The sequence below is a fragment of the Centrocercus urophasianus genome, unplaced genomic scaffold, assembly GCF_019232065.1.
Source record: "Centrocercus urophasianus isolate 14NV4802_14NV808 unplaced genomic scaffold, USGS_Curo_1.0 seq_16, whole genome shotgun sequence".
Classification (NCBI taxonomy): domain Eukaryota; kingdom Metazoa; phylum Chordata; class Aves; order Galliformes; family Phasianidae; genus Centrocercus; species Centrocercus urophasianus.
Window position 1 is genome coordinate 40,452,349 of NW_024884711.1, and position 12,269 is coordinate 40,464,617.

At 38.6% G+C, this 12,269-nt stretch overlaps 1 protein-coding gene across 1 annotated transcript in view; it reads right to left on the reverse strand.

Annotated features, from left to right (window-relative positions):
- The window catches only part of DPP6 (dipeptidyl peptidase like 6), a 363,334-nt gene that overhangs the window by 84,860 nt on the left and 266,205 nt on the right, over nt 1–12,269 (reverse strand). Inside the window, exon 7 of the mRNA XM_042816965.1 lies at nt 8,565–8,646. Coding sequence (XP_042672899.1) covers nt 8,565–8,646 — 82 coding nt within the window. The remainder of the gene's footprint in view (nt 1–8,564; nt 8,647–12,269) is intronic.

Sequence of the window (12,269 nt, forward strand, 5' to 3'; positions counted from 1 at the left end):
AAACAAAAAAACAAAACAAAACAAAAAAACAAAACAAAACAAAAAAAAGGAAATGTGATCAGTTCTGCAAAGGAAAACCACCAGAATTACTGCAACAGAAAACTGCTGCACATAGTTGCTTTGATTACACATTTAGCAAAGGAAGTGCAGAGAGTTACCACCCGTAAACTGTGCAAAACTCCCTTGTAAAATAAGCATTAAGGCCCTAACTCTGCTGTCATTGCCCACAACCAGCAAAGAGACTAAGAAGTCAGAGGGATGTTTTTCCATTCCTCACGTCCTCAGACAAAGTATTTTTTATTTCTGCAGGCAGTGACTAGGTCCCAGCTGTCCCAAAGGCAACCAGGAGATGTAACAGCTTGCACAAGGGTGTAAAGGCTTTGCTTTTTAAGCCTCTAGAGCTATTCTGTTGTCACCGGAGGATCCTGTGAACAGCATTCTGTAGACCTTTTCCACTAGAGATACTAAGGTATCCTTTGGAAAGAAGAAGAGTTTGTAAGATCCTGTAGTTCTTATGGTCTCTAGAGCTGCTCTAAGCTGGCGTGCTAAATGAAGTCCCATTCAACAAACTATGGGAGCAATGACTGAGTCACATTTCATTTTTTTCTTTTTAAACTGGACACAGATTTTTGTCTCAATTCTTTCAGCTTAAGTTCTTAACTACATTAACATTCTTCTCAGGTTTCTACAAGCCTCTTCACGTTTTCGACACTGTGTCATTACAAACACCATCTATTTCCATTTATATTTCGTGAGCACGCTAGTCAATAACATGTAGAGATTCTAATTACACCTAGAATCTGCTAGAGTCTGGCCAAATGAGCAATTATTATAGCTTGGAAGATTTTAAAATAGATGTTTTAAGAAAAATATGCTGCCCTATTTTCTGTTCTTCGGGGAAGAAAGAGCATTTATTTCACACTGACAAAGAGAACCATGTCCGCTTGGAATTCTTTGCCCTGGATTCTAATGGGGTTATTTTAATTTATGACTGCCTTGTTGTATTAAAGTATGTATCAGTAAATGTACCATTTGGTATGGAACTCAGATTCTGCTTTTAAGTTCTCCTTGATGGATTATCTTGTATTCTGTAAACTAATACCACTGATGGTTATGTGGGGCATTGCTATAAATTAGATTATTTAATAAGAGATGATACAGTGTATAATTTTAACTATTTTACTCTGTTATAGAATGAATATCTGGCTGGGGGCAGCACACGAATTACTTGTCAGCATAAAGAAAACTTGCAACTGGGTTCCTCCAAGAACACAATGTCCTTACACAGTGAGCAATGCAGCGCAATATGCTTCTTTCATACAATGTTTAGTATGGTATAAAAACCATCAGCATTTATTCCAGGAGCTGAGCAGCTCCAGAAGGCCTAACGGAATTGTGCTGCAGGCTTTTTCATGCCTCAAACAAATGCCTGGGGAAGGTGAGATCACCATGCAAACAAAGGTGAGCCGCTCCACAATGCAAGTAGATTAGGTAGTGCAAACTAAGAGACTGCTTGTGCTGTCCTAAAGTATAGCATTTAAACATACTGTTACTTATGACTGCTTCTTTATAAACAAAAGGAAACTTTTGTTCAACTTCAGTGGATTGCATCTACAAATCACAGCTAGCAGGATGCCAGAAACACTAATGCTCTGACTCAAGCAAAGTAAAGGAACATCAACATTTCAGATAGCAAGGAGGGAACTGTTTTCAGTGGAACTGACCCTAATGTGTTTTACTATCAGAAATTTTGTGCTTTTGTGACACTGCAGTAGCATAGAATGAGCTACAGTAACATAATAGAAGAGAACTCGGTACTTGTACTATAGTGCATCAAGATGGTGAATTGCTCTGTGATTAAAAAAAAAAAAAAAGAAGAAGCAAAATACTCTAAGTTAGCATAGCAGATCCATCAATACGAGCATTTTTGTTAGCTATATCCTTGCATGTATGTGTGTGCCCACAATAATTAATGTTTTAATCCTGTAAATTCACTGGGAAGGAAGACTGTATATTGTCATCTTTATATTGTAACTAAAACAGAAAAACAATGGCTATGTAATGGCTATGAAGTCATGGAAGAAGTCTGTGGCAGTGGCAACCTCCAGGGGAAATGCCCTCAGTACTAAGTCACTGTATGGCTCTCACATTTAGATGGACAAAAAGTAGATTTTTCTTTGATTCATTGGTAGAACTTCTATGGCAAATCATCTATTTATTTTTTTTCTTTCAGATACTTCACGTCCACCAAGTGGCTGATATGTTATCTAAAGTACCCATAACTTCTTCCAGTAATGACTACTGAAGCATCTTCTCTTGACATTGGTGAAAATACAGCACTGAGAATGTTGAAATGGAAAGGGACAGCAGAGCTCACAGTGAGGATGCAGAAACATTCCCTTCGTGAATGAGGACTGCATGTTAAACTTACTGATGTCAGAGAAAGCAAGAAGCACGTGTAGAAATGAAAAATAGTACACCACAGTCACCGTGATCAAAGAGCAAAGCATCAAAAGGAAAAAAAACAAACCAACACACCACCTTTTCAGTGATATCCACTAATTATGAAGAAAAAAAAAAGGGAAAGGGAATTTCCAACTGTAGCAACTTGCCCCCATATTTAGAATATACACATATCTCACTGCAGATTTCATAAAGATTTTGACACTGGGAAAGGGGATGAAGTGAAGGTTTTCTGAAACTCTTGCTTTTCCCAGAATGCAGAAACTATGCATAAAGCCATCCTCTAACTGTGAATTGGGCAGACACAGGGATTAGAAAGGAAGGAACATTTTCTTCCTTGCAACTGAGATAACCAAGCCAAAATTATTACATATAGCAGACTACAGCTAAATATTAATTCAGATGCCATTGTAAAAATAAAAACTGAGAGTAGTCTAGCTTAAAAACAACACTGTAAAAAAACTGTGAAATAATAGTAGAAACAAATAGACCCGCAGCAGTTATTAGTTCAAAGGCTCAACTGGATTAGAAAAACAACAAATGACTCAGTACCTCCCATAGAAATCCTCCTCACTTATGATCTGTGCAGATATTCTGCCAAGCACTAAGCTGGCATGAATTCATGCAGGGAACAACCTGCTAATTAAAGGAGTCGGGCCACTTCAGTTCCAGGTGCCATCACTTAACCTGCATTTTGCATCTAGATATCCTAGGGAACAAGACATTGTGCTAGGTGGTGAAGTTTCTTGATAACAAAAGGCAAAGCTGATTCATTGTGACCCTGTATGGCAGGACCTATCATTCGATGTTTTATATACAAATGAACTCCAGTATTTCTCTAAACAGCACTGTTTTGTTTTTTTCTTCTTTCTTTCCTTTTTGACAGCAATACTTATAACAACAACCTCTTTAACCACCATTAGCATTCATTGTTTGAGGGCACCTGGCAAAGACCTAACATGGCAGAGAAAGGCTGAAAGATTTGTTCGTCTTTTTCTTTGACATTTGCATTTCACTGAAATGGAGATTTCTTACTGCACCTGCTGTGATACCTAAGTTTTACTGCTTTAGAACAAATTATACACTTGATTGCTGCACAATCTGCAAGCATAAAAGGTAGCTCCTGCTTCAGAGGAGTCAACATCAGAAGATTTATTGGCTCTGAATGCTAGAGGAACCCATTTTGACCATTCTCTGAGTTCACCATAAATGCAAAGGCATACAAAAAAATCCTGCAATTAAATGCAATTATGATCCTCTTCCTGCACATCTTAGGAAGTATAAAAAGACAGTGGAAACAGTAAAAGACTGAACACCCAGGAGAACCTCAAACATGTTTTTCTTTGCTGAAAGATAAATACTGGGATACAAGAGATTTTTTGGAATTGTAGCTCCTGCCCCTAAAGCTGTGAAGAACTGCTATCCCCCACATCTGATGTGTCACTGATCGTTTGTCTCCATCAGACTGTTACAGGGAATTATAGCAAGGAAAACAGCATCACAGCAGAAAATCTTCTGCCTCTGACAGCTGGAGTATAACCATTTCCATGAACGGTACTATAGCGTTGGCAATGCATGTAAACACTGTGCACTATTAGAATAGCCCTACTGCTTGTGCCATCCTTATGACAACAGTGCCCATGTACACCCCCAGCTTGTCCTTGAGGCAAACTGAAATTCTGAACTTAGATGTGCTCATTTTGGAGTAACTTAGACAAAAGCATCCTGAAAACCTCAGGGTTTGGGATTCTTTGCACACTTCAGCTACAGATATGCACTAGAAGGTCTTGCTCCTAAAGCATTTCCTGCCTTCAGGCAAACCAGCAAAGGAAATTTCTGCACTGTGTGGTTTTTTTTGTGGATAAATAGAGAACCCAAGTCTGTCTTTCTCACACATTCTATGAGAACTGATTTCAGACTGATAGCAACTCTAATATGCACAGACAGTACTGAGGGAAATACAGTATGGAAACCTTGCGTGACCCCTCTGCATGTATGCACAAACTCATTCTAAAAATGTAAAAATGCAAAGCTATAAAGCATGAAAGCATTAAAATAATCCAGTAAGATCAATCAACAAAAGCTCTTTGCTTATCCTTTTTTTTTCTTTTTTTCCCTGGTGGTATTGAAACTCCAAAAGGAGAAAAGCATGATTTCTGTTGGGTCACAAATATCAAGATAAGAAAAAGAGAAGAAATCCAAGATAAGCATACATGGAACAGGGCAAGGGAGGAACCCAACATGTTTTTTGCAGTCCTATCATGACATCAAGATCCTTATATTGCTGCAAAATATCATGCTATGATGCTGCTTGAGAGAAATACAGCATACACACTGAAAATCACCTAGGAACGTGCTGAAGGTCATGGGATTGATGCCATTGCATACTGAGGGCTTTGGACTGTTGATTGTACCTTGGTAACAATGAATTTTTTTTCCAATACCTTGAATAGACAATTTCATGCACAAAAAACTGCACTGCTGCTTAAATTTAACTGTGCTTTTCACTCTGCAAAGGCATAAATGATGTTTAATGTGGTAGGACAGAAGAGAAGAAGCAGCCCATTAATAAGTGCCATACTTAGAGAATGTTTGAACTGAAATTGGTGGCTCCCCTTCCATACTCGGAAGGTCAGTACAGGTAAAGGCACGATCCTTCCATCAGCCTTGTCAGACTTCTATTTTTTTAAGACATGGGCTGAAAGCTGAGAAAGACAAAAGCAATTTTTTGAGATGCCAGAAGTGAGGGCTTTTCTGCATTTTGATTTCCTGACATTGATTTTCTCAGTTCCAATATCTGCTGCTATTTATGTAGATCTGTCAGAACGTATGGCATTCTGCAGGCTATTGAGAAGTCAAGAACCATGCTCTGGTGAGTTTATAATCCAAAAATTGGCATATAATTTAATGAGTAAAGACAAAAGAAAACAAGATAAATAGAAAATTGCTCCTGGGAAAATTCCACTGTTTATTCTAAACTGAAAAGAATGCAAATTATTCAGATTGTTCAGCTGCAGATCTGTTTTCATGAATCATTAGGCAAGCAAGCAAGAACGAGGTCAGACACGGTGACCAAAAGTTCTCCTTGGACGGATGAAACAACGGCAATAAAAAGCTGCAGGGCTAAACTCGCCCAGCCTTCCTCCCCTTTGCAACGGCAAAGAAAGAATCAAGAGATTTTGACAGGAAAGTATTCTGTTTTCTGAAAACTGGGATATCTTCAAGGTGATGAAAATCCATCCAACCCTTGCTCCCATCTTTCCTGGGACTCAACGTGTTTTGTTCTGACTGAAGGAGTCAACACATAGGTGGAAATAGCACCTTGGGAACTCTCTCTCCTCTTACAACACAACCCAGCAAACATTTACACTTGAAAGAGTGCTGCTTTTCTTTGCATTAGCACTCTATGCTGTCCCTGCAGAAGGAGAAATTAACTTCACTTGGAATTATATTCAGAGTAACTCAATCAGTCTCGAAATATAGAAGACTGAGTATTTATATTCTCTTCATCTCATTTGTAATGCCTGCAGATTTTTTTTTTTCTTTAAAGAGAAGCTTCTTTGGCAATCCTCTGCTGATAATTGGCTGTGAGTAGATTAGATGTGCGTGTGAAAGCCACCTTATTTTATAAACTACACTCATAGTTTTATTTCAGGGTGATTAACTGGTGAGGAAAAGTTCAAAAGGCATATGTGTTAACGTGGTAACACTTAAAACTACTAATTAGGGTCTCTTCTCCATTCTGATTGGCAAAGCAGGAATAGGGAATGCTGCTGAATGATAGGCCAACAGATATACGTATTTAGAAGCCTGAAACAGAAAAATCCTGAAGAAACCCACAGTTGCACAATATTTCTAGACTCGGAGGAGTGCTTCAGATTACTTTAAAAAAGACTGCATGTAGCCCAAAGAAGGGATATTTACCAAACTTTATGTATTAGGGAATTGAGATAATACCATATTCTTAATAAAAAATGGCGGAAAGTGAGATCAGTTATTTCAGTATAAGAAGATGAAGCTGGGAGTTAAAAAACTTTATTTTTCTGAACTATATAGATAATATTTTCTTTTATATATAGAATCATAGAATGGTTTGGACTGGAAGAGACATGTAATTCATCCATTTGGATATATTTTCTTTCTGTACAGAAAGATTCCTTTGATAGAGGAGTCAATAGAGTAAGCAGATTGGTTGTCTTATCTTTGGCATGAAAAAAGTGAAATCTTCTTTCTAAGATGAAAATCAAGTATATCCACTCAGCTTGGTAGAACTAACATAAACATGAATCAGTGTTGTGCTGTGACTGGAGGCACTGAAGCACATAAGTTCACAGCAAAAGTACACTAAAAAAAAAAGAAAAAAAAGGAGCTGCCCTTATGAACTTGAGAAAAACTAGTAAAACAGCTCAGGACTATCTTTCCATTAGCAGAGATAGCTTTTATTATATTATGCGTATGTTTATGTTGTGAAGCTCAGTTTCTTGGAAGCAAGAAAACAGTAAAAAAACAAACAAACAAACAAAAAACAACTCTCTGGATGCTTAACATCATGCGTTATCAGCTGATCGTACATTGTCAGTAACCAGAAGCCTAAAGATACGAACTTGCTGGTGTTCACAAATGAGTATGAGAGTTTGGTCAAATATCAAATCCCAATCTCTTGTGAATTAGCACAAACTGCTCAACAGGGATCTGTCAGGCAGCAGAAGAAGGAAGGTAAAATGGCACATGTTAGAGGACAAAACTTGGGTATGTATGTGTGTGAGATGAGGAAAAATAAGCTTGTCAGAAGTCAATATGCAGAGATGCAAAAATTGCCTCATCTATTCCTGTGAGATTTGAGGTCAATAACTCTCTTCAACCTCATTTTCTTGATGGAGAAAGGGAGAGACACCTTCTTGTTCCTGCACCTGTTCTTTTTCTTCCAACATGGTTTAGAGACTTGCAGTGACAACTGTTGTTTCTTAAGTCACAACTTTGAAAATAACATAGCTAAGGACACAAATAAAGAAATCCCTGAAAAAAAGCACTGGGAAGAGGAGAAATAGACTAGATTTTCTTAGCTGTTCTAAAGCTCCTATTTGTTTTTACTTTTTGGGGGGAATAAGAATACTTCTTATTGGATTTATATCAGGAAATGAAGCATAGGAATGTAGCCAGCTGTGAAAAATAGGCAAACCCAAAGATAACAGTAGCCGAGAGAAAAAAAAACAAATTGGAGATTTCAGAACTGCTACATCAGGCTTCATGAAATACAAAAGATATTTGACAATTTGTGTTTTTTTTGGCTTTTTTTTTTTTTAAAAGGCATACTCTGAAAACTTCCTTCAACACCGCAATGCGATGGAAAGTACAGCAATGATAGCGCAGTAGCAAGGCCCTGTGCTGCAGCAAATGAGGAGTTGCTCAAATACAACATCAATGGGCACAGAAATAAAGGTAAGATGCAGCTTACCCTTGGAAAGCCTCAGGTACACAGGGACCTCCAGCAAGACACCCTCACCTCCGCTGCCAACCCTTAAATGAGGTCTGGGAAGGGATGGAGCCAGGATCCACCCCTTCTGGTCACTCCAGTGCACTGCACACACCTGAGCTCCCTGGGTCGGCCCAGCCTTCAACCAGATGCTCAATCACTGGTTCAAGCCATGACTTAGCATTTCTGTTACAAACACAATTCTACTTCAGTCTATTCTGCAGACAATTACAGAGCAAATTAAGAGCACACCTGTTCTAGATTTGAAATATTCCCAGTGCCAAGTTTGCACATCTGGAGACATCTTTGTGAAGCAGTGATATACTCACTAGCTCATATGTTCTATTATAAATCTGTCCTGTGCCCAACAATAGGAGAAGCAAGTGCTTCCTCTCAAAGGATTTTCATAAAATCTTCTTTATTTGCATTTTTAGACACAATTACTTTGCTGCACATTTATACACTTGGCAATTATATAAATAATTTACATGATAAAACAACTCCACAAAGATAACAGTAGCTACCACATAGGTTTTGGGAATCTAGTCATGAGCTGATTATTCTCTTTACTTCAGATCAATAGCACTATAGTGTCTAAATTCATTTGCACACTTGTTCTTTTTCTTACCAGCTGTTGCCCTTTTGGACCCCAACCAGCATACTGAAGCTTTGCATTGCTGACCTCAGGGGGATACAAATTCTGGGGATCCCTGCAAAAGAAAAAAACAAAATTTCAACTTCAGGAATGTCCTCGTGTAAGCTGGTGCATGCTCTCCTTTGGAAATCCACCATGTTTCATTAGGCATCTTTCAGCCAGAGTCATCTCACATTTTGTGCCCAAATTCAGCATATGTCTTATCATATGATAAGAACTATACCAGTACCAAGCACTGGTAGAATCAAACTTTTACCTGACAAGCTATGTTTTCTATTAATACGATGTTAAAAAACATTAGTTTTACCATTGATTTCCCTAAGCCTTAAGAATTAGTCAAGGGATGGTAAACACAGTAATTGTATACAGTGATGGTATCTAATAAGGATAAACAATAATCATGTATTTGAAACATAATGCCACAAGAAAAAATATAATTTCTTCTTCATCATCTCACAGCTTTCCTGCCTAATAATTTTCCTTTGTACATGATGGCAAGCATGTTTTGCAGCTGTATAACAACTGATATGAAGTCTGGCTTTGAAGGCAAAATCTCCTGCTAATACAAAAAATCTCTATCTTTTAGAAAATAAAATACTTTTCTTGTTCTTTCATCTATTACCTTTATTTTGTAGCTGAACAACAGTGAGATGCAGCAAATGCAATATAGAAAAATGAATGTTTTTTTTTTTTCCCCATAAATGTCAGAGTAGCATAATGTCATTTCATCATATCACAGAAAGCAAAACTTCCAGTATATTGATGGTATTTATACTCAGTAAAAATAAGTACATTTTATATTCTGAAGTCACATTACTAAAACTGTGTATCGTAATGTTCAACAAATAAATGCACTAAAAAGTCAGTATACAGTACGTCTCATTAGCAGAATTGCAACATGGCAATCTGAGGCTAACATTGCCCAAAAATAAGAAAAGAGCCAAAGCCTGCCTAGCCTCCTAGCAAAAGACTGCTCTGCAGCATTTGTTACTTAAATAAAGGCAATTTTTTACGGATTAAATTTTCAAAACAGAACAAAACTGAAAGCAATAATTAGACACTAACAAAATTCTTTTTGTTGCCTGGACTATGAGCAATGCTATGTTCCAGCTCTGCCTATTCAGATCAGATCTCCCATGGCTGTACCTTCCCATTGCACCATGGATGCACGCCCAATAGCACCAGCAACAGGAGAACTTAGGGAAAAGTGTTTTTCCTGTGTGCTCCAGTTTAAAGCCAACTACAATCAGAGTAGACCCTAAATGAGATGAGATACCAATGTACACAGAGTCCATTTCCATAACGGATCTGGTTGGAATAGCAACTTTTGCACTGCTGCTAGAGAGTGGTTATAAACTATAACCCACATTGTCTCTTTGAGGAGGCCCTTGGAGCTGATTGAACAATGAAGTGCTCATGATGACAGGTCTGATGTAGAAGTGGAGAGATGAGTGGTTTGTTGAGGCACTGACCCTTCAAGTCAATGTGCATCACCCAGATGGCTTCTGGTTCTACTGGCAAAGTGTCACTCAGCACTGATGCTGGTGGGATATAATTATGCCTTTTCTTGTGATGATTTTCAATTATAAGTAAGTCTTTGTGGGCAGCTTGAAGTCACTTTTGTAAGATAAGTGACTGTCATACTGAACTCCTACTAATAACAGCCAGAAAAGTCCCATTCCCACAAGAGGAACAGCCTTACAAGTTCCGTATCTTTTCAGGTTTGTATGCATTAGCTACCTAAACTTCAAGTCAGCTGTTCCTGTTAACACTCAATTTCTTTGGTTAGCTACTCTGATTATCCCAACAGACAGCAATATCTGAATGCAGGAGAGAGAAAACTAGTGAATCAAATAAAAACCTCTCATGGGAGAAAAACAGTCATTTACTATTTGACAAATAAATTATCTACTTGTTGGTGGTTTGTTTGCTTGCTTGTTTTCACCTATAATAAGAAGAGGAGCAAGATACTATAAACAGCATAAATAGAGAGGGAAATATCAGCGCCAAACAAACAGATAAGACAAATTGTAAGAATTGAAACCTGTAATGCTTCAAATAACCCAGGTGGAGCTCAGCGACAGACATACCAATTACATTCTGTAATTCAGACCAGAGCCCAGACAAGTCCCATCATGATGCTCACTGCGTCATGCTCTAGAAGAGGAAGACTCTAACGCAATGAGAAAACCTGCATAAACTGGCTTTGGTGGCTGATAAGGTGAAAGACAAGGCAGAAGGTAAAAGCCCTCCATTTGGTTTACCAGGAAAAAGCTCTGCTGCAGACATGAAAAGCAGACATTTTCCCTTTCTCTGAGGAAAAATATCATTACATCTGTTAAATTAGTTCCTACGCTGCTCAGAATGGCTGGTAAATTTCTCTTGTAGCCTAATCTTCCTTATTTGCCGCTTGATAAATGTGCAGATAGAAAGGCTGACTGATGGAATTGCAAATTGTGTGAAGGTGCCTGATTTACAAATTGAGCTACAATAAACTTCCTCTACATCGAATTACATTCGATGTGTAAGAGCAGGCATGCTGAAGTCATGATGTAGACCACTGCAGGGAGGTATTAGTTAGGAAGTTATCCTCGTACTCTGAACTATTCTTTTCCACCACGGGATAATAAAAGCAGTTTAAGATCCTAGTTTCCTCCAGAAATGCTCCTGACAATTGGACATTGGTTCTCCTAGTTCTCTTCTCTTAGAAAGAAGAGAATCCTCTTCCCAAGAGAACCACTATTCACTCCTTGTGGAAAACTTGAGCATCCCATCAAAAGGCCTGAGAAGACATCCCTCTTTGTCAGCCATGATCTAGAAGGCTTTGGAGAAACTGGAACATCATGTACTCTGTATTAGCAGTGACCAGGTGAGACCAGACTGTCTGTAAGCCTTAAAATGGCATAAAATTAAGCTCACCTACTGGTAAACTCTACCGTGAAAGAGTAGATTCCTACATGCTTACATGAGCTACATGGGTGCTTAAACATGAAATCCCTCCATGGGCAGCCCCAAACAACTCCATTACAAATCCACTCCATCAGCTACAGCAGGAGTACTTGCCTACACAGCCTCTATAGTGGGACGGCCATAGCCTGTTACCACTCCCTCCAGGGAAGCTGTACATGATCCACAAACTGAAACACACATTTGGAGAGCAGCAAATCAAGCTGTTGCATTGCCTACTACATCAAACACACCTCAGCTTATCTCATCCTATTCTGGACCTTCTCCTTGTTATTCTCCTTCTTAATGAAGCCTGAAGGGTCTCAGACCAAATGCACACCAAAAAGTCAGGGGCACTCGCCCATTGTCCAAGCACTGCATACATGGAGTCTCATGATGGCCTAACCAGCCACCTCCTTCTGGGAGCTATATTACTACTGAAAAGCAATGGCTTTTCACAGCTACAGCCTTCCTCTAAAACATTCTGCTTAAAATTCTTCTATATATATGTTTTTGAATCAATCACAATTACAGGGCAACTCAGCCTCTCCAAAGAGCCAATGCTTCTCACAGACTCTCATCATTAGGTCTTGTTTGGACCCAAGCCTTCCCCTGTGAGCTCATTTGTGCCTTGGAAATGGGTTGTTCTGAAGTCAGCCTGTATATCTACTATTACAGGTTCACATGAAGAAATAGGTTCACTGCATCATTACACCATTTTCGGTGTTTCCT